The 22,968-nt window shown below is 48.3% G+C and overlaps 5 protein-coding genes across 5 annotated transcripts; 1 reads left to right on the plus strand and 4 right to left on the minus strand.

The window, feature by feature from the left end:
- Positions 1-15: 15 nt before the first annotated feature.
- On the minus strand, positions 16-2,294 carry FOXG_22425 (uncharacterized protein; the record flags this gene model as incomplete). The annotated part of the gene is made up of 2 exons (XM_018402833.1): positions 16-26; positions 95-2,294. The coding sequence occupies 2 exons, from the start codon at positions 2,292-2,294 to the stop codon at positions 16-18; spliced, it is 2,211 nt and encodes a 736-aa protein (XP_018256972.1).
- A 175-nt stretch (positions 2,295-2,469) lies between these two features.
- FOXG_16330 (uncharacterized protein) lies at positions 2,470-3,663 on the minus strand (the record flags this gene model as incomplete). The annotated part of the gene is made up of 1 exon (XM_018396372.1): positions 2,470-3,663. One exon carries the CDS (start codon positions 3,661-3,663, stop codon positions 2,470-2,472), a length of 1,194 nt encoding a protein of 397 aa, XP_018256973.1.
- A 6,036-nt stretch (positions 3,664-9,699) lies between these two features.
- On the plus strand, positions 9,700-10,707 carry FOXG_16332 (uncharacterized protein; the record flags this gene model as incomplete). The annotated part of the gene is made up of 1 exon (XM_018396373.1): positions 9,700-10,707. One exon carries the CDS (start codon positions 9,700-9,702, stop codon positions 10,705-10,707), a length of 1,008 nt encoding a protein of 335 aa, XP_018256974.1.
- A 5,275-nt stretch (positions 10,708-15,982) lies between these two features.
- On the minus strand, positions 15,983-16,078 carry FOXG_22426 (uncharacterized protein; the record flags this gene model as incomplete). The annotated part of the gene is made up of 1 exon (XM_018402834.1): positions 15,983-16,078. One exon carries the CDS (start codon positions 16,076-16,078, stop codon positions 15,983-15,985), a length of 96 nt encoding a protein of 31 aa, XP_018256975.1.
- Positions 16,079-19,286: 3,208 nt separating this feature from the next.
- On the minus strand, positions 19,287-21,836 carry FOXG_16333 (uncharacterized protein; the record flags this gene model as incomplete). Its single annotated transcript, XM_018396374.1, has 4 exons — positions 21,701-21,836; positions 21,132-21,637; positions 20,482-21,019; positions 19,287-19,727 (listed from the first exon to the last, which is right to left on the minus strand). Exons 3-4 carry the CDS (start codon positions 20,746-20,748, stop codon positions 19,287-19,289), a joined length of 708 nt encoding a protein of 235 aa, XP_018256976.1. The 5' UTR covers positions 20,749-21,019; positions 21,132-21,637; positions 21,701-21,836.
- Positions 21,837-22,968: the final 1,132 nt, after the last annotated feature.

Genomic DNA, 22,968 nt, shown 5'->3' on the forward strand with positions numbered 1-22,968 from the left:
ATTTTTTGACCGCCTCTAAACATGCGCTGATAGGTAACATCATTTCTCCACAGGTGTGATTGTTGGTCTAGCCTGCTTAAGTCTACTGGGTTACCCCTCTCCAGAACATCACTATGTTCTTGCCGGTAGTGCTCTCGTATCCGGCGAAGATCTCGTCCAATGTAACGACAGGAATTGCAGCCTAGCCCATTATGCAGCGGCGGCTCGAGATACGGTACTGGCTCTGCCTCCGGAGGTGGAAACTTCCAGTGCTGTAAGTCATCTGTATCCTTGAGTATGTTCAGTATCTCCAGGATCTGGTTACTAATGTTCCGGCGTTCTTTAAGTGTAAGATGCTGACGGTGCAGGGGATCGACAAGATGTGCCTTTACCTGTCTAGCCAGGATAGCTGTCTTGCAATCCAGGCATATAACTAGGTTTAATTCGACGACGTGGACGAACGGCCCGATTCTGAGCGGTGCATCGTCGCTTATGGGCTCGGCTGCCTTATCATCTCCCTCAGGTGACGGTCTGGACATATAGTCACAGGTAAACGAGTTGACGTCTTCTTCGATTCCAATAACCAGTGATTCTTCGCTACTAGGCTGTGCTATTGCTTCAGTCGACATAGTACCGCGCACAGACGACAAATCAGGTATCAATCGCAGTCGCTTGTTATTCGAAGGCGATTCCTCTAAATCTGATATGAAAGGCCGCTTTTGAGATAGTGTAAGGCTATGATGAGTGCTTGCGTAGTTCAACTGGGCGCGATCGGCCTCAATGGGGATAGACCTGGGCTCACCACTTTTATCACATCCCCATAAGAAGTTTTGCCAGCTTGCCGACACTCGTTCATAAGCTCGGAGCAGCGCCGGCTGAAGATGATCTGGATAGGCGCCGTCGAGACCGTAGGTTGTATGCCGCTGCATAGGCCTGTGTCCGCTCTGCCATGCATAAGCCACTTCATGCCCCGCCGTCCCGGTCGTATCACCAAATCTATTGAAGCGTGCAACAGCGGCATGAACATGGCGTTCCGTGATAGCAATTGAGATTTGACGGTACATCTGGACCCCGATGCCGAATGGGATACCAGTGGCAGCACTACAATGCCGCCGAAGCTCCTTGGTGAATGTTGAGGCGGTCCAAGGTGTTGGTTTTTGGCCTACCTGGGAGAGTGGGGAGAAGAGAAGTGCGTTGGTATGCTCGATATGAAAACATTCACGCAAGATTGATATTGCCACTGGCCGTATATAGACGAGATACTGGAACATAAGCCGAGAGACAGGTTTGGAAAAGAAGCGGATGACATAAAACTCGTTGTTAGTGGCCAGACGAGCCCTGTGGTGCCTAGTTATGGAGCACATTTTTGCACCCCATAAGCCAATACCTCGCTCTCTTGAAGCAGTATTGAAACACTCTAGCGTCAACAGCTCCGTAATCCGTGCGCACTGGCCGCCGTCAAAGTTACAAAGCACTATTAGTCCCTTCAAGTGATCATCGTGAGCTTCCAAATATGCGCGAGCGGCTTTGGCATCCCGGGTACTCTGGTTTTGACCCTGTTCTTGGAGCAGACCGTCGACCGGGGATATGCATGCTCTCAGTAGTAACTCGGGGTAGGCATCTGTTAGCTGATTGACGGGATCGGATACGAAGGAGTAGCCCGGTGTTGTCGTTGATAGATTATCTCGAATCAGCGACAAATCGAGGTGAGTAGGCTCCCAGTCATACATCAAACGGGAACACGATGCTGTGACTGAGCGCAGCACTTTACAAGCCAGGCCACGAAAGTCCACCATCGAAAGTCGTTGGTTGCCATTCCAGGACAGTACCTCGCCGTCATCGCTCCAATGGAATCGGAAAGTGGACCCTTGAGACCGCCGAAGAGCGTTGCCGTAAGACAAGAGACTCAAGAATTCGCCCATGGGCGATAACGTGCCATCACACATGTACTCGCGCCGGGCCGCATTGAGCCTTCGCAGCAGCCCGTGACGCGGTGGGCGTGCAATACCACCGTAGATACGTGAGAAATGAGGCAGCACGGCTTCGAGAAAGACCAACCGAGAACAGTATATAAGTCTCGCTAGGATAGGGGTGAACCGGTGAGGCTGGAGGTATTCGTTGCCGTTAGGGGTTGACAGCCCGCGTACAGCACTGAAGTACACTAGCATCGTCGAGCTCGCGAGCCCACCTTCAAAGTCCTCGGCGATAGCAAAGTAACAAAAGCGCAGTAAGACGTCGGCCGCGGGGTCTTGGGGAGAGTTGCTCCTGGTTGTCCAAAGACCAAGCGGAAGTCGACTCGGCGTCAGAGAGATCATCTGCTTCTATAGCCACACTACTCTGGCTGTCATATTTCGATGTATCGTGTCCATCACTCTCCTCACATTCACTTTCATCCTCGCCTTCATCCTCTTCACCACCATAATCATCATCATCATTCTCCTCTTCTTCACCCCCATCATCTCCACTCTCATGATCATTCATACTCTGTCCTCAATCCTGGTTATCTGTACGGTCCATATCAGCAGGCTCCTCAGACTGCCAGACACCATCCACCCAGAGCTCACGAAGAGCTCTAAACTGATGTCTGTTCAACCCTCGCCCTGTAATTGCCCGCATAGTTGTCGGTAATAGTCGGGACAGTCGAAGCCAGAAGCAGATAAAGCGCTTTAGTTCCTTCCGGTAGACCTTCTCAGAAGACGGCTTTGCCACCAGCTCGAAGGGCGCTTTGTAGGGGCGGTCTGGGAACCTGGAACGAAGCCATCTTCTCAGGCATACATCGGTCCTCCGAACGGTCTCGCCGCATTGGTCGAGGAGGCGATCAAGCGCTACCATCATCGATGCCAATTTTCGTTCGTCTCGCGCTAGGCTATAGATTACTTCTTCTCCCTGGATACCCAGGGGCATAGGCTGGTTGGTCCTACAATTAGGTAACTCCGTAAGCGCAACAAGGATATCACGACGTGTATCTTGGAACATCGTTTCCCAGCCAGTACGCCGCATCCAATTCGTCTGTAAGGCGATAGATACCGGTGCTGCGCTGTCATATCGTCTCGTACGGCCTCCTTCTACACCCCCTAATCTTGCACACTCATCAGCAAAGAGCTTTTGGGCCAGCAGCTTAACGGCGTCTGGACAAGCTTGTAGGAGAGTACTACAAGGTAGAGAGCCGCGGCTAGGGTTATTGTCGGCGATAATCCATGACCTTCGGATATCATTCGCCGACCAGCTCTGAAATGACAAGCCTTGCTGGATGTGATCACTCAGCCAGTGTCGCGTCTGTTGTCGAGCTGCGAGCTTGGTGTCTTTGCTGTGCTTTGACTTCACATGGGCTAGTAAGACCTTTTCGCTGATAGAGCGAAGACCACAATGTTTACAGGCCGAACCCTTATATACCGTAAGGTTTGGGTGTGGCGGCGAGCCGTTTGGTCGCAGTGGCAGTGTCTCTGGGTTTGAAAGATTGAGAGAATAGATTAGTGGCTTCAAACCACGGCGGGCAGACTTAGGTATATGATGCTTGTCGCCTGGGTGACGCGGCGCGCGTGTAGGGTTAATGGCGAAGCCGCATTCGACGCAAATTATTGCTGGCTCTGGCGAATTGTAGTACAAGCCGAGACTCTCGAGCTTTTGGAGCTGACTCGGCCGCAATGTGACAATAGCATCAGTGTACGTCGCGAGACCTGTCATATTGATAAAGAGGCGCAGCGGAGTTCTTTTCGGAGCAAGCCACGTCTTCCGCAGCGGACCATCTTCGAAAGTCTGTGCTTATCCCGTTCAATCTCTTTGACAAGATATCCAGCAGCTGACCGACCTGCGTAGAGCTCACCGGATCACCCCAGCCAGCCAGTCTAGTGAGCCAAGTCCTGGTGATGAAAGTGCCATTGATATTTATTCTGGTGCAACATCGAAAAGGCGCCGGCTTGAACAGAGCGCCATACCAAGGGAGAAAATAAAAGCCATCCAAGAACTAAGCGTCGGCTTCGTCATTGATAGCGATGTGCCATTCACCATCTTCGAGCACAGCATTCTTCGGAAGATCTTCAACCATTTCAACAGCGATTTAGTGGTCCAGATGGCGTGGAGTGGTAGCTCTATCACTAGAGAGATACATCGGCTCTTTGAAGCGAAGCGAGATGCCATCAAGACAGAGCTCTGTAACGCTTTGACAGCGGTGCACATTATCTTCGATCCCTGGACGTCACCGAATCGCTTTGCAATCATGGCTGTATTTGCGCACTTTATCGATCAACTGGGGCATCAGCAGTCCCGTCTGCTGGCTCTGCGTCGTCAATTTGGTGCTCATAGTGGCGAGAACCTTGCGGGTTCTCTGATCGACATCGTCCACGAATGGGAGATTGAGGGGCGAGTTGGCTGTGCCATCTCTGATAACATGACGGCAAATGATACTTGCCTGTAATATATGTACCAGCGGCTCGATCCATCGATGACACCTGTTGATATCAAAGCCCGCCGGATGCGATGCTATGGGCACACGCTCAATCTCGTCGCGCGTGCCTTTCTCTTTGGCAAAGACGCCGAGTCATTCGAGCTGGAGTCTGACATCAACGGCATGCGCGGTCTTGTTGAGCAGGACCTGGATCATTGGCACACGAAGGGACCTATTGGGAAGCTCCGCAACATTGTCAAGTTTATCCGTTCATCGCCGCAGCGGAGCGAACAGTTCAAGCGAGTTGCCCGGGAGCAGGATCACGAGGAATACCGGCTTTGCGAGGAATCTATGGCCGAGCTCGAGGCTGTCATGAACAACGAAACGCGGTGGAACTCCACTTACATGATGATTGAGAGGGCTTTGCGAAAGCAGACAGATATCAGAGCATTTATCTTTGCAACTCAAGAAGAGGAAGACGGGGTAAGACGGATCCCGGTGGAGGACATATTGTCCAGCGAAGACTGGCGGGTTCTTGGCGAAGCCAACGAGATTCTCAAACCCATATACCTTCAGACGATGCGGATGCAAGACTGGGGTAAAGGTGATAGCCATGGACGCCTGTGGGAGGTGCTGGTAGGAATGGAATATCTGTTGGAGCATTTTGAGGACTGAAAGGTCTTCTATAGTGAGGTTACGGAGGAGACGATGGGAGAAACTCAAGTGGATGCTGCGGAGCGGATTGCAACGGCGTCAGCAAATTTCCGAGAGTCAAACGGTCGGCCAAGCCGCGTTCGCCGTCTTCCTGCCCGCTTTGAGGAGGATGAGGTTTACGCGCTACCACAGCGGAGTCAACCTCCGAGATTCGTAGAATCTGCCTTACCGTTGCATTCTCGGGCTGATTATTCTACGGCGGAGAAGCGATCAGCGTCCGAGACGTCGCAAAGAGCACATTACCAGCGCACCATCGAGCCTATATCCGGGCATCAATCAACAACGGGTGGAAGAAGCTGAATGAGTATTATGACAAGCTTGGAGAATCTCCCTTGTTTGCGGCAGCAATCATTCTTCACCCGAGGTTCGGGATCAGCTGGTTAGAGGCGACTTAGGTGTCTGAGGAGCAACTCGCTTGGGTTCGTGATGCCAAGGCTGGAATCAAGGATTACTTCACCCGTTGGTACGACGCGAACCAGGGACTGTGCGAGGAAACAACGAAGTACGACGCAGCACCAAGGACGATGGGTCAAGAGGATGATCAGTACACTCAGTGGATTAATAGCAAGACGAAGAAAGCGTTTGCGACGGGTGGCAGTGTCGGCGAGCTCGAAAGGTACCTCTGTCTCGAGCCACAGGATACGCAGGATGCTATCCAATGGTTTGAGAGACCACAGGGCCTCGTTTCCTTCACTGAGCAGCTTTGCCTGGATGTCTTTTCTATTCCAGCAATAGCAAGCGATTGTGAGAGGCAATTTAGCCTAGCGAAGCTGATGTTAACGTCTCAGAGGCTTTCGATGGGCTCGGATACATTGGAACGCGCTCAGTGTCTCAAGAACTGGGTCGGACAGGGCGGAGTAAAGTTGGATAGCTGGGTGGGTAGCTGACTTTTGGTGTGCACGAGGGGGACGACTTCGCGTAGGGGTTTCCACCCATAGAATTTATATAGAACATCAAACAAATCAAACAAATCAAACAAATCAAACAAATCAAACAAATCAAACAAATCAAACAAATCAAACAAATCAAACAAATCAAACAAATCAACTTTGAGCTCGAGGGCTATCAATCAAACCAACTTTGACCTCAAAGTTGATTTGATTGACATATGATGAGCGCTGGTTATTCCTCTACAGGCTGGCGATCAATTCAATTCCATCAATTTCGTCCTCGCGTGGCGTTGCGTTGAAAGCTTACTCAGCATTTGGCCAGTGGAGTTGAACCACTGCATCTCCAGATTGAATTGATGGCGTTGAATTGAATATGTTGAATATCACACGCGCGTCGAGTCCCCCAATGCTCACTTCCCAGCGTCTAGGTCATCCTCCTCTGCCTCCCATATAACGCTATTTCCAACCTCTTCTGACACATCAATCAAGCTATCAGCCGCGTCGACTAGGCCATTCCGCACCCATGACCTCAGTGTCTGTGCCATTCCTATCGAGTCCGCAGCGGTGGTACCATTTGCTCAGCAACACTAAACAAACGCTCGCACTCTGCCGACATAGACGGTATTGATAGTAGGTCAAGGACCATTCGCGACAATCGAGGGTAGTCTCTCCGCCTTTCCCACCAATATTGGATGGGATCTGTCACAAGATTGTCGTTCCTAGAGTCGGCACTCGACAGCCAGTGATCATATTCGTCTTGGCCCCTACTCCGTGGACTTTCCCAAGAACACCTGCCTACCAGAGACGAAGTCCTGTGAGCTCAGTGCCTTTCGAGTGCACTCATTGCCTTCAAACGCTTGAATGGGGGTTCTTCATTCGAATTCGAAAGAGTCGGTAGCGGTTTGTACTCTTCCTCCCACAATGTTTCTTGGGCGTGTCTTTTCCTGCTTTCCCTTCCAAAGAGCAGGTGGCTTCCTCCTCTCGGACTCGTCGACAAGTCTGTGCTCCCTGATCAGATGTTTCTCGATATTCTGTGTGCCAACCGCAGTGAAGTCTGTCACCTTGGACCTGACCCTCCGGGGACAATGCTTGCAAACCCATTTCCTCCTCGTGGGAGAATCGCGGGCTTGAATGTCAAAGCCGTGCTGCCAAACCCACGAAGTGTGCCTGCCAACGCGTTCCGAAATCGAGAAACCCGGAAACTTGTGCCATGGGAAGGCTTTCCAATCGACTGGCGAAGCATCCAAGTTATTAGGTGAAGTACTAGGTGCGCTGCAGTCGGGACTCTGGCACTTGACAGGTACGTTGGCGTCATTTGAAGGTTAGGAAAGGAATGGAATGCAGGTAATGATCTTCCTGCAAGGGTCATAGAGCGCGACGACAGCTGAGACGCGTTCATAAACCCCTAATGCTAGGTGCAGTTGGCACGTGCATCAAAAATACGGGGCAAAAGTACTAGCAGGGGTCCTGTGGACGCGTCTTATGGGGACTACACGGATTGGGCGCTACCCTGAAACACTGCCATTATCGACAGTTTCAACCGATGGTCAACGTTGAAAGCATCTAGGTGGAATTGAAACAATCAATGCGAGTGTCAAATGGGATTGATTGAATTGATGCACGTGACTTCAACTTCCATAAAATTGACGAGATTGAGTTGATGGTTGAATTGATCGCCAGCCTGTTCCTCTATAACTAGTCTATTTCTATTGCGGTATAGCCATCCAATCCAGCTGGTTCATTTGGCTCCTGACTTTCTATGGCAACGAGAGTACAAGCTGGCCTGTATCAGCTGATTAATTCATCTTGATTAGTCTAACTTCCCTGTCGTGACGGCATTGCCGTTTTGTGCCGCTTAAAGAGATAGTCCGATGCCACTGACTATGTTAGCCGCCGCTAATGTTAGCTGTCCTGCGTAAGGGCTTTACATTGTTCATAACCACCTCATTAAATGGGTGCTCTCTCTCAGAGTCAAGTATCAACGTCCGGCTAGCAGGGTCCGGTTGACCAATGCCGAACCGTGTGCTCCGCTTTTCAAACTCAAAGATGACCTGCTGTTCCCAGATTCCCCAGAATTTCTCTTTTTTGCCTGTAGCTCTATATTTACCAGTCCCCTCCTGTCGAAATAGTGTGTCATTAGTGCTTCCGCCGGCGGGGCTTTTTAACCCAGCCATGTCCCCGTGCTTGAGGGCCAAGCATGGGACTCGGATTCTTCCTTTAACTTCTCGGCATAGTGTAGAATATCGTTCTGATGTCCCGGGTGTACCTAGAGTGATTAATTCTCTACGCTGGCATGTGAGCAGACAGCGTAATCGAGTAGTTTCAACTGGGGGATCGCCAATTGCAGTATAACATTTTGTCCGCGCCGGGGTTTACCATGTGAAAAAACATGTCGGTGACATGACACCGCAGCTTGTGCCGCTCTCAGTTAACAAATATGACTGCAGAAAGCAGCTCAGGCAGATATTGAGATATCCGCGGAGCGATCTTGATTCGTCCTCTTCTTACCTCCGACGGAGGCCCCATAATTGATGATCCCAAGCTTTTGTGGAGCCCTAAGACAGGACCATACATGGCTCTTCGATTAACTGACGCGTATGTAGCAAAGTTCTGATGCCCGTCATGGCCCAAGATAAAGTTTATATGACGTCAGAGAGATGGAATGAAAAGGGCGATGGTGCTATCCAGAGCGGGGTGTTTCGGAGAGTATGTGCTACGGGTTGCCTCAGCGGTAATAGCCAGTGAGACGTATGTAGTATCCCCTAATCCTTCACATTGTGGGCGAAATCATGCAGATCCGCCGTGCAAACAAGTATGTGGGTTTATGTGTTCAGACTTGCGAAGATCTTTCCACGTAGATTCTCACCTGAGCCCTTACTCGGTCTCTTCCGTTGAGTCAGTGTGACTGGGAAACCTCTGCAGTGTCATATTGCAAAACACATTTGGCGGTCCCCAACTCCCAAGTACAAACACATGCTTGCGCATAGTAAACCGTAGTCAATCTCCAAGCTTCACAGCCTTGTTGGTGTTGAGGAGGCTCGAGCACGGCGAGCAGGTCTACGCGCCAGTTTCTAGGCTTGCCATGGCACTAGGAAATGGCCACCCCTCCAGACTCGAGGGACATGGGCGATAAATAAACGCCGGGCTCTGAAACTCTCGGCAGTCTAGCCCACGAAGCCGCATAAGTTATTCCCTGAAATACAAGGATTTCCTATCCTCCTGGTTTCCAAAGATGTGGCGTTTGAATATCCCGCTCCCATTAGTAAACCTTGTTTTCTGCTAACAGCCACACTTTTATTAAGCTAAGTTTCTGCTGATGCTGTGATGCTTGCTAGGGTATGGATGAGCATTTGCGTACTGTCTTGAATACTACGTTCCGGTCAGGGCATTGCTTGCGACAGCTGTTATATTTGATTTTTGTATCCTACCCTGCCATCCTCTGCCCTTCCTGCGTTTTTAGGCATGCTCTTGGCAATGTCTCTCAAGTTCTCCCTTCTTCAATATCCAAGGTATCAGCCCTGGCCCTAAGGTCTCTTATCACCACTTATTATCCTGACTGGCAATTGCGATTCGAGGAGCTGGATTACTTTATATTATCGTAGAGTCCTGTTCTACAATGCTAGGAAACCTTGCGTTCTCACCTAGATGATGTTTTCGCCACTACATCTTACCAACAATCCTACCATCCAGTTGGATAACCGTAGCTTCACCAATACCTCGAAACATCAAGCCATGTCGGCCGATGCCGAGTCAAATAGGTGGCAGCTACCATTTGAACAAGCAATTGATACCTGCACGGTCACGATGAGAGCGGGTCTCGGGCCCTCCTACATTCCATTACCGCCGCAGCCTATGAAATTTGGGAATCTTGAAGGGAACGGGGCACTGAAGAATATCCGACAATCTGCTATAGATGATAAGAAGTTGAACCGGCGGGCCCACACTCGAAGACAATCACAAGCAGCTGCAAATGAGGCGCTTTCCGAGTCCAGTGCTTATGGGCAGGCTGCACAGTCACCCGAGCCAAGGAAAAGGGGCCGAAAACCAAATAAGCAGTCAAAAGAACAGCAGGTAGCGGGTCAACAAGTGGAGCTTGGTGATGATGATCTTCCCAAGGATCCCCGCCGGCGCCGAGTGCTCGAACGTAACCGCATTGCGGCGAATAAGTGTCGTCTCCGCAAGCGTGGTGAAGCCTCAGCGCTCGCCTGCCACGAAAAAGCAATGGAGGACCAGAACCGCCATCTCACGGCGTGTGTCGACTCTTTGACTCACGAAATTTATCACCTAAAGACCCAATTACTGCGGCATACAGGATGCAAATGCGTCCTCATCCAGAACTATATCGCGAATGAGGCGCAGAAGTGTGTGGATAGGCTAATCGTTTGCTCTACTGCCTTTGGTACCTATAGCAATGCGCTAAGGCCTTGTGATGGAAGCCCAAGTGATGCTAGCACCGCCCAAGAGTTGAATACGCAGAGTCTAAATGGAGGTCGTTTCCTGTCAACCCCGAGAATCTCTTCTCAGCAGGGATCTATCGCCTCGGATGTTACAGACATCGTGTTCGATATGATGGACTTGGGACCATTTCAAATGGCTACTATGCTGCCTGATTCGATGGCCTTTACCCAGCCAGTTCCACCGTTATCCTTCACTGAATATGGACCAGAGTTATCTGTCTACGAGGGACCGCGAGAACACCAAGCGGATGAGGTTGCTTGGGGCTCATACTGGCAGTTTTGACGCTATTGGCTACCTCTGTCTCTCAATTTTAGGAATAAGGGACAAGAAACCACGTGGAGAGTTATTTACGATTTGTGGCTAAGATGGAGTTGGTCTATAACGTCTCGTACCTCTATAAATATGGAGTTGGGACGATGCTTTCCAGCAACCGCACGTCAGGGAGTTGCAAACATGAATATAGAACAGAACTTTATGGTAGCCAAACCGTATAAAGATCCTGGAGAGAATAGATTACCGACGATGGTCCGGAAACAGCTCTGGCCAGTGGCCAAAGATCGAGTCCACCTTTCTTCGGACCCCACCAGTACACAGAGTGCCCGATTAGTGGAATAGTGCAGAGGGAAGTCTTTTAAAAAAATACCTGAAAGAGTGGTCACACGATCAAGACATGGAGACTGATCTTACCGCTGTCGACGCTGTGCAAGGTACTCAAGGCAGTCACTGCCGACAGATATTTTGTATTGTGGGGACCTTCAGGCCCCTCCGCATGAATCACTTGAGAGCATGCAAGCGAGAATCAGCCGAAGAGGCTCATCTATGCAAGATAGGACGTCAAACACTTGGAAAACTTGGCGCGTCACCGAAGGGTTAAAGCTGGCTGGACCATTCGGTGTAAGAAGCTGTGGGGCTCTGAGCATCATGACCAAATTGTCCGGACTGTAAGTAGCATAATTACCACACTGTACTTTGGGTGTAGAACCCCCCAGGGCCGAAACAATTTTAATTCTATGGATTAGATCTTGTTTAAACTCGGTCCTAAATCATACAGGATGTTGAGGTAACCCTCCCCCTCACCTGTGACCAGTAACCTCATGCTGGACTTATCCGCGCCTAAGAGTGTTTCGACATAATGACAGAATAAGGCATAATATCAGAATATACCTCGCTAGCTTGGTTCCAGCGCAGGTCACTCTACTGTGTCAACAGATCTTACCTATTTGTCTGTTAGGTGCCTGGCCAGCCACTTGCCGGCATTTGGCCACGGTTAAGCGATAGCAAAGGGCATTATTGCGTCAACCTGGCGGTTTGTATTCGCACGGAATGATCTGCGTGGCGCTCTGCTGTTATTAATGGCTCAACTACTGCGCTTAGAAGAGATTCTGTATCTCGAAGCTGGTCATTCAGTGGAACAAATTGGTGAGGCTATGAAGATGAACATTGGGACGTAGATAGGGAAGATACAATAAGAGCAGGTATGTTTGTAGAATATTCTATAAGTTGGAGAGAGGGTGAGGAGTTGACCGAAGAGGCGATTGTTGCAGATTAACTCTTGCATCAGTGGCTAGACAGAGGACCTTCTGCTCCACCACGCTTCGCGCTCGCATTAATTACAAAAATGTGCCAGCCCTGCCGTCACTCCCTGGCTCCCCAACAACACCAAATCTTCCGGTACTCGCCAATATGCCGTCAGGCCAAGAATGGTTGTATGATCCATGCCTCGGTTGCGGCACCCAGACAAAGGGAGAAACCTACTGCTCTAATTCCTATCGGCTATCAGAATGTGAGAAGGCATCATCATCGACGAAATATTCAAGCTGGCCTTATATGCGGACCAAATCATCCTCCTCAACATTATCAGCTCAAGAAACCAAGTCATCGACCAAATTAGAGAAGGAATTAAGAGTTTACAACATGTCATTGGACCAGGCGAAGCTGCGGAGGAGATTGTATTAAAAGCCGAAATACCTCCACTTCGTTGGCATCCCGCCTCAGGGGCTAATAACCGGAGATACATCTCACAATAGTGCCACCTTCAGTGCTCTCCGCATACCAACTCCATGACAGACATTCGGAGTGTAGAAGCAGGGCGTATTGACACTGGGAATGACTTTACTGCGCTAGACCCGTGGTTTTGTCGACTGGGTTCTGCCCTTCACTTAAAAGACATTGACGGGAAAAAGGACCTCTTGAGGGACATGATCGCTCTGAAATACGAAGTGGATCCAACCCATCCGGACAACTCGGACGGTGCTCAAGTTTGGTTCATACAGATCGCCTTCGATCGGATGGCCAACTACACTAAAGCCATCATCACGGCCGATACTATTTCTTGGAATGCTCTATTTTAAGTTAACCGCAAAGACCTTGACAAGGATAGGACCAGGCCATTTCGTTTCCCATATAAGCCACAGAGTCAAAGACGGTAAACGCTTGCGGTTAAACAACTACTTGCCTGCATTGTCCGGTGTATGTCTTTCGAGGACAAGGCATATAGGTGATCATTCAAGCTTAGAAGGAGGCAACTAGGCTTTTACGATATCATGATAGAACACGCAGATCGCTTGATCGACGCCTGGAAATAATACGGAGGGGACCCAGAAGCACCCAAGGTTTCTTAGCTTCTTGATCTGCTGGAGAGTGACGTTCTGGAACTCTATTTCTCGATTCTTGATCATTCTTCTCAAAGTACTGAGTATGATAGTGTTCCAGCAAGTACTAGATGAAGTGCGACGTAGTTCGTCGAAATAGTTGTATGGATAAAGTGTGGGACACGCTAGGTAGGTGTTAGAATATACTGTGCTGTTTCAAGCCCAAATCTAGCTAAACTAGGCTCGGTAAATAAACCAAAGCGTAGTTATAAGTTCTTGGACGTTTGATACATAGAGAAGGAGTAACGCGATAGTTGTGGCGTTTTGAAAAATCGGTATTCAGAGAGATATCTTTCGATTTTCGGACCATAACTGGATTGATATCCGCATCTATGAACATGAAGGTCAGGCAATCCTGCATTTGTAAAAACCAGTTTCCCTAAGTCAATTGTACAAGCCTCTACTGGATGAAATTTAGGCTAGTTCTAGCTAATTTCGACTCTTTGTTTAGCAAAGTAGATTGTTAATAAATCATGCCTTACTTATAACATTTCTATTTAATCAATTGATCCTCAACCATCAATCATGTCTCAATCAAATAAAGAGGCAAATATTATTCTTGCGCTTCAGGCCTATCAAAACAACCCAGAATTAGGTCTCCATCGCGCAGCTGAGATATACCAGGTCTCCTATGGTTCACTCTGGCGCCGAACCCATGGCATTTCTTCTCGATATGATACTACACCTAAGTCACGGAGACTATCTGATCTAGAGGAACAAGCTATTATTCGATTTATCCTCGACCTAGATTCGCGAGGGTTTCCCCCGCGACTGCGTGGTATTGAAGAAATGGCCAACCGATTGCTTGCTGATCGTGACGCATCACCTGTCTGCAAGCGCTGGGCCTCTAACTTTGTCAAGCGACATAAAGAGCTCAAGACATGTTTTCATCCGAGATATGACTACCAGAGGGCCAAATGTGAAGACCTAACTGTTATTCGCAATTGGTTCAGGCTTGTACAGAACGTAATTGCAAAGTATGGCATCCAATTAGATGATATCTGGAACTTTGATGAGACTGGCTTTATGATGGGCGTGATTTCAAGCGGTATAGTTGTCACTGGCTCAGAGAGACGAGGAAGACCAAAATAAATATAGCCTGGAAATCGGGAATGGGTTACAGCGATCCAAGCGATTAATGCAGAAGGCCGGGCAATCGATCCATTTATCGTGGTTGCAGGCCAATATCACCTTGCCAATTGGTACCAAGAAAGCAACCTCCCGGCCACTTGGGCCATTGCTACGACCCAAAATGGCTGGACGGATAATAAGACGGGTCTTGAGTGGCTAAAGCACTTTGATCGATGTACAACTAACCGATCAGTTGGTGGCTATCGTCTTCTAATCCTTGATGGCCACGAAAGCCACCATTCGGCCGACTTTGAGATATATTGTGAGGAGAACAATATAATCACACTCTGTATGCCACCTCATTCTTCCCACCTCCTTCAGCCCCTTGATGTCGGGTGCTTTGTACCGCTAAAAAAGGCATATGGTCGAGAAATAGACCATCTAATCAGAAGGTCTATCACCTATATTTCCAAGTCCGATTCTTTCCGGCTTTTTACGACGCTTTTCAAGCTGCTATAACTAAGGAAAATATCAAGGGAGGTTTTAGAGGAGCTGGACTAGTTCCTTTTGACCCGGAATAGGTGGTCTCAAAGCTTGATGTGCAGCTACGGACTCCAACGCCTGCCAAGGAGGTTACTAACCCCTCAACCCCTTGGGCATCTAAGACCCCACAGACTGTGCTTGAGGCTAGATCTCAGTCTGAATACCTTCAGAAACGAATTAGAAGACATAAAAGCTGCTCCCCAGAGTCAATTCTAGGAACTTTAAAGTCTCTTGCAAAGGGAACAACAGCAATAATGCATGAGAATACCTTATTACGAGCTCCTGCAGAATAGCGGGAGTATGACTATACGGGAATGTCAGGATCTAATTGATCAGATGGATGTAGATATGCAAGTACTGGCCGAATCATCGAGAAGTGGTGGTCAAGGAAGTTCGGCGCGACCGAGGGTTCGGCGCTGTGGAACTTGCGGCAAGACCGGGCATAATGCAAGGACCTGTCAGGAGGGTATTGAGGCCTCTGGTAATGAGTATGGTAATTAAATTTAATTAAATAGATTGTCTGTTGTATTTCTATTGTAATATTTATTTAGAAGGTTCAGATATTTGGTCCACTCGCTTGTCTGGTGCACTCGCTTATCATGTACGTTAGCGCATTTTCATTTTGTGTGTGTTTGCAAATCGGGTCTACTAAACTCGATTTCACCCATTATGGGTAGCGATTCTGCCGCGCAGCTAGGATAGGCTAGATATGAACAAGAAGTTGCATTTGTGGCCACAGACTTTTGTTTAACGTACTACGTCTGCAACTTTGCCGCTTCTGATCCTAAAAGTGATCTCTTTTGGGGTTCACCAGCCAAGGCGTGGAAAAAACTAGGATAGCCGGGCTTTCTATGCATGGATGCTGGAGTCGCAAAATGGACAATGAATGTGTATAATATAGGTCTACACATGCTCTAGTATAGAACTATCATCTGCCCGATGACTTGATACATGCGCTTGGCTTGGCCTCTGCAGCACAGGCTCGGGCGATGCAAAATGAAATGCGCATATGGGGCATGTATCATGTTTCGCAAGGTACCACGTAGCAATACAATCTGAGTGGAACGTATGCTCACACGCCAGGTGACGAATCATATCAGTGTCCTGAATATCCTCTAGGCAGATGGAACTGAATAGGGAGGTGAGTGATCAGCCAAGTGTTGCTTACAATTACTGAGGAGTCAAGAGGACGTACCATGTCATGTCCGAACTCAGCATCGCCCAAGAGACGTGCGCTCCGTCTGCAAGCTCCCGCCTCATCTCTTTGCTTGTTTTTGAGGGAGCAATAACATCTAGATGAGGCAAATCTCTGGCTTCAGTGCCAGTGGCTTCTGTCGATGCAGGTCCCGGGGAGCTGCTAGACCCTTCTGTGCCTGCAGTCCTGCCATATCTCTTCAAGTCGTATAATCTGTATTGCCATTAGCCGACTGAACAGGTATCAGTTTCCAATAACTAAGAACGACATAAGTTACCTGGGAATACATATGAGAAACAAAACCACCGCAACTAAAAGTGGCATTGTCATGATCAGGACCCATCCTGGTAGTGTATGGCTTGAATCCTGGTTATCAGTGTTCGAAGAAGCGGGAATAGTATTGTTTATTGCAGGCATGGTTTCTACGCGTACGGCGAATCAAAGGGTCTGTGCCCTTCAAGCAAGGGCACAAAGGCAGCCAACAGGGTTTATAACTTGGTGGGTACTGTTTAACCTGACCTTGCATTCTTAGTTCGGGTTAAAAGCGTGGTGGTGTGCTCTCGGCTGGATCCGCCCTATGACCTGACGGATATGGTCTGTACCATTGCCCCGCCATCTCGCCACATCATCATTGAGTGAGTCCCCCCCAAAAAAAGACTGGTCTCGAATCTCCCGACCCTAAGTGCCTCGTGCCCACAACAACTTAGTTCAATGGCTGGCATGTGCGAGAAACCCCACCTTTTTCTTCCAGATGAACACCAACTAATCAGAGTTTTACCATGTAGCCAGCCAGTGGTACTAAAAAGATGCGCCCAGAGAGGCATAATCATTGTCTATAACAAGACTTAAGACTCATCAGGTTGACTGGGGCAGCGTACTGACGTGAGCCAATGCGTTGGATAGAATCCAAAAGAACGCCTTGGCACTCAAAGATACAGGATGGTTAATCTGCTTTCTAAAGTTGCTTCATATGATCACGATTAGTGTGGTAAGGGTAAAGAAAGTTGGGGAAATCACAAAATCAAGTTCTTGTAACATGAAAGGCATAAGTTATGGTAAGGGAGATATGTCAGTCGCCCCGCGCATCAGAAACTGGACAAATTCATTTTTTCTCATTAAATACAACCTTTGTTTTCTTGATTTGTTCGAGCGCCAATCACAGTCGGTGGAGACCCTAGCCGGCTGATAGGTCAGGTTCGGAGTGAGAAAAACCACGCAGAGAGCACTAGACCTGGGATCCTGTCAATATTGATATCGAGTTGATGTAATAAAAATATCTTACCCAGTCGCTATGATAAACGCGTGACATACTTTCGCTGTCAAAGAAACTACATTCTTTCTTTATTTCTTTCTCCCCCTCCCCCGTAATAAAAGGGCCAATGGATTCCATCTTTCGAACTCATGTTATATATGATGGCCCTATGAAGCAAAGATTAGATCATCCCGACGCCCTCTTTTGGTAGCTGCTTTATTTCTTAATCCCAATCCCATTTCCCATTCTCAATCATCAGCAATTGCAAGAAAGATTTCTTACATTGCTTGACGTACCTGAGCCCTTTCAGTGTGCAACCTGCACTATCCTCCCCTTCGACTGCGAGGTTATACCATACATGGCTATATGAATATTCACACTGATTTTCTTATATTCATATTATATTCAACTTTTCTAGCAAAACACATATTCATATAACATATTCATGCATTTTCATGTAAGGGCTCAAGTGATGCCAGGCTAATTACTGCAGTGAAGTGAGAGGAATCGATTGATGTAGCTATATAGCCCGAAACCTTCTCAAACGCTGCCGTTTGACCTGTTCGCTATTAGATATCACCCTCTATAGCCTCTGGATCACATGGGAGGCCTATCCCGCCCTCAGCTGAGGGTCTAATATGCCCCTCTCGCAGCCAGTTGCCGATACACTCAATCTTCTCAATGCTCTCAATCAGCAATCGTAGCCTATCCCATCTAGCTGTGCGCCTAGCCACTGAAAAGGTCCGCTCTGGCTCTGCTGATTCTGCTGGTACAGACAGGATATCGATAGCCATACGGCTAAGCCGTGGGTACGCTGTACGAACGTCCTCACTACACCACCATTGAAGAGGCGTAGTATCCTCTGCAAGTGCGATAGGAGCCTCTGAGATAAAGCTATCGAAATCATCCTTGCCCCGTGCTCTCGCCATCGTCTTATTTCGCACCTCTAAGTGCATCTTTGAGAGCATCGTATCCTTCTTTCGCTTTAATAATGCAGGCACAGCCAAGGACTGCTCTGAGAGATGTATCTCGACATCGTAATTGTATTCTTCCTTCCAGAGACTACGGGCGGCGGCAAATGCGCCCTCGTGCCATTCCTCGGGCCAGCATTCTTCTATATAGCTCTTGCGTTTAGAAGGATCGAGAAGGAGGGCGGCGACATATACGGGGACATCCTCGGTCATAGTGTAATACTTATCGAGTATGAACCAGCACATGTCGATAGAGTGAATTATACGATCATCGCGATTGCTCGGCTGTGAGTAGTGGGCGTAGTTAGCTGATTAGCATGCCGTATACGCTATAGATAGAGCAGGAAGATGTAAAACTTAGCCATGTACCTTCCACTTTTCGCAGTGTCCTAGGAGAAGGTCCAGCAGCTCAAGTGACTGTGAGATTGATGCCATAGCGCCTTCAGCTTCCAACGTGGCCTCATAGAAAGGTTGAATGAACTCTAGCGTTCTTTCTAGCATTTCCCAATCCCTACTGCTAAGAGTATTGCCTTCGAGATCATTATCATGTTCAGCAGTAAACTGGATGATCTGTGGCTTTTTATTTAACGCAACAGTGATCACTCTATGCCATGAGGACCATCTCGTGATATTATCGATGCCTAGTTGCTTACCTACAGCATCGTACCACTGATCGTTGTGTAGAGCCGAGCTCCGTATATAGACTGCAAGAGCATGAAGCTTTGCTAGCGCTGGGATGCCTTGCCAGCCAGCGAAGCGCTCATCGTTGTTTCTGGCTTGCTGATGCGTAATTGCGGCTCGATTGCCTCTCGCCTTTATAGGTTTTCTCGTGGGCTGCTCCTGCCGCTCTTCCTGCTGTTGTTGTTGCTGCGTCGTGGTGTCCGAATGTGCCGCAATCTCCTCCGGACCCAGCTCATGTAATTGCTGTGAGAACTCCTCTAGCATAGTTGAGTCGGGGTCATCGGCAGAAGCTTCGAGAGCCGCTCTCAGAGCTTCTTTTCAGCGAGCGAGAAGGAATGCTTGTAAGGCGAGATTGATAATATGGCCGATGCAGCGGATTCTGCGGCGTTTGTGAGGGTCCTCATCCTGTACTATAATTTAGTATAGGCTACAGCAGTATTAGCGGCCAAGCGTTAAATTTACACCTGATTTCGCCTCCAGAACCTTTGATAGCTTCTCTAAATAGGTGTAGCATTGTCGTCTATATAATAGCCGAGGTTTTGGGCAGTAATGTTGAATTTCCGTAGCATACGGGTGATTAACTCAGCCTGCGTAGTACCAGAATGGCTGTATTTGCACTCTGGCAGTCCTAGTAGTGCTTTCTGAAGCTTGAAGTCCTCATAGACCCATTGAACGCATACAGAGGGTACGCCATGGCGTTGTGGCGATGTCCAGAGATTAGAAGATATGTGTATCTTCGACTGCGTTGTTTGAAGTCTTTCGGCAAGTTGTGAGCTGTATAGCGAGTAGTTCGAGTTAATATAGCCCATAGCCTGCTTTCGACCATTGATGAGAAGGTCCCCGATGGCTGGATTACATGCCAGAGCCAGATCTCGCAGTTCGGAGTGCTCAACTGCCTCAATATAGGCTTGCTTATTAAAACAGTTGCGGAGAGCAGCCTGCGAAGGACAAGAGACGATATACGAATCGATAGCGCCAGATAAAACACCGAAGGCAAATGTACTAGTTAATTGAAATGGGAACAAATCATCTCATTGAATCATATGAACTATGTCTGGTCCTTGCCTTCTCACGCTCAACCTCTTCCAGGTCTATAGTCGCAATTTAAAAGTTTTTTTTTTTAGTTTTTTTTTTGAAGCGCAATACTTGGCAACATTAGAGAAGTTTAAAGTCACATTGTATTTTCTCCCAAGATCATCTGATGGCCTCGAATAAAAATGATTTTCTTCTCAGATTATCCCTTTGAGTGCCACAGCCTTAGGCGGGGTCACGACAGGGGTATAGAGCCAATCAAGATAAATGAAACTAACGGTACTTTTCCACACATACTAGTTTGTATGATGGTAAAAGTCCCAGCAGTTTTGATTGTTACAAAGAGCTACCTTACAGACTTGGCAAATCTCTTATGAACTTCCGGTACCCTGCACGTACTAACCTTATGACTAAGCTAAGTGGGGCGAGTGACCCTCCTAAGGGCTGTGGCACTCAAAGGGATACGGTTACAAGGACAAGATTTCTACGACAAAGTTTCCATGCTATTCCCGCACTGTAAATCCCTCTCCTTGTGTGCATCAGAATACATGGTAGCCATCCCTTCTAACTCGATGATGCGATTCCTTGCCATATCCAATACTTGTCCTCTGCTCAGAACCTGGCCAATGTTGGCTGTCGTATCCCTGTCAGCAAGGCTACGCGCCTGTGCCACTGCAGAACTGTGAGAAGCCTCTCAAACTGCGTCTTGAGTCGGGCACGGTAGTGTTTCTCGACAAGGTTATGGCTTTCTCGGGTGTGTTCTGGATTGCTGGGAGCTGTGCCACGACGCTTGCGGTTCTTGGATTTGCGCAATGCTGATCGAAGTTGGAGTTGAACGTCGGGAACATGAAGTGAAATATCCTTGCTGGGGGGCTGTTGATTCGAGGGATTGCTCGCCTCTTCGGGAGGAGTCAACGGCCCACTCATCTCCCTCCTCAGCGGTTCTGTATTGGCATCGGGGCAGATATAGTCAAGATTCGTCTCAAAACTTGGCTGGCAGGCTATAGAGAGATCGGCTTCTAATAAGTCAGAAGGTCCAGATGACCCTAATGTGTTGGTAAACTACTCAGAAGCCAAATACTCATCCATGTCCGATATATGATTCTTGATAGTGGCTGTTGCTATGTCCATGTAATTGGGGCTCTATCTGTCAGGCTAAAATCAACTCACCCTGCCCCGATGAGCAATCAGGAGGCATCTGTAAACAACTATCAGTACACTGGCCATTCAAAGTCAGATTAGGCAAACGCGTAATGCCCAGATACCCCTCTATATTACCAATTGTAACTAGTGGTCTGTAAGAAACTTACTTGAAACTGGGATTTATCATACCCTTGGACAAGGGTGTCAAGTGTACCATCAATTTCCTCAGCAGCCATTTGGGCGTTATGGCCACTGGTTTAAGTCGGCTGGGAACTTTGATGAATCGTTCAAAAGGAATATCAGATGAATTACAATGTTTTGTCGTCACACTTTACGATATCATCCAGGAGCAACTGGCATTGTACAAATGAATGCTACCATTCTATCGTATGGCTTATCCTCGACGAGAATTCCAGGGCCAATAACCGACTACATATAAAGATAGTGGAGAATCGTATGTTCTATCGACTGATGTGAGCAAGTCCAGATCAATCGTATGCCTTGACGGTCGGGCACCTCCAAGGTTCCGGAACTTTGTCCACTTATTGATTAGTTATCAGAGTAAAGATAACCTCACGGAGGAACCAGGCTTGGCGGCCGACTCCGGGCCGGTCACTGGCTTGATGAACCAAGCCTGGTCTGGATGGCGGTCGAGACCGGTCCATCACTTTAGCTGGAGCATGGTGAGTCAGATGGAGTGTCATCAATACAACTTGAATGGGGGAGATTCCATTACTTGCTGCTAGCCTGTTAACTTTGATCGAACGTATTGGTAATAACTTTGGCAAAAACAGCTGAGCAGGCGGTGCATCTTAGCATGATATAACGAACTGGATTGCTGGAATTCGTACTGTATACGGCTTATCGCAAGGCATGCCGTGGTTCTTGGAAAGTGTCGTGAGAATTCGACCACTAAAAGCTCCTTTTCGAAACCGCCCACGTAATAATCATGTGATCGATGAAGAGGAGATGACCGGCAACATGGGACAGGCCGGATGCGCGTCAAGCTTTGCAAATGCACTTCTGGTCATCATCTGACTTGTATTGGCAAGATTCTGAATTCCTGAGCTATCAAGATTGACTATGATTACTCGGGTAGGGCCTTGAGACCGGCCCCCCTTAGCCCAACCCATTCCACACGTGGAGCCTGAGGGTCAGGCACGGGGGGTACGGTGACTAGGAAAAGGGTCGGTTGACTAGGGAAATTAAGCTACCTCATTTTTATATGTGCGCCCCACCAAATTAGATGTACTTCCTTTGCCACGCTACATGATTGTGACCGGACCAACCCCTCCATTTGCAACCCCCACCAAAAATACATATTGCCAAAACACCAAGCAACCATCACGACTATTCGGTATTTTCATCATCCTTTAGGACAACGAACTCGCCCTAACTGACTTCAATACTTCCCCCAACGACTACTTCATCATCTTCTTCGTCAATTTATTCCTCGTCATCTTCAACGATTCCAAAGCCGTCAGCTTCTAACGACATCTTCTTCCGATTAGAGCGGCGTTTTTCCTCATCTGCAACGAGGAATCCCAGTGCCTCCTTCACAGTATTGAAGTTATAGTCAAATAGAAGAAGGAATAGGGGATTCCAGTGAAATCTGAAGACCTTAATGACTTCCTGACTTCCTGATTCTACTGCCTGCTTTGCTCTCTCCTCGGATTGCTTCATTTTATCGTCAAGCTCGCGGTGAAGCCGGTATCTTAAGCCTAGCAACGCGGTTGGCTTCAGAAACTCTTGGTGTTGTGACTTTATATAGAAATCACCCGCCGTGAATATCTTCTTCTTCTGAGAATAGCTCGGCTGGCTGCTATGAAGGTCAGCAACCCGTAATAGCTTTAGACTTATTCTCAATTGCTTCCTGACTGCTGCAATCCATCGTCGTAGATAGATGACTTCGTCTTTTACTTCGTTATTGTGGAGGCGCGATTCCTCTGCTGCCTGACCGGGCAGTCGGTTATGCTGATCCTTTGCGACGCGAAGTCTGGCATC

Source organism: Fusarium oxysporum, genomic scaffold, assembly GCF_000149955.1.
Source record: "Fusarium oxysporum f. sp. lycopersici 4287 supercont2.34 genomic scaffold, whole genome shotgun sequence".
Classification (NCBI taxonomy): Eukaryota; Fungi; Ascomycota; class Sordariomycetes; order Hypocreales; family Nectriaceae; genus Fusarium; species Fusarium oxysporum.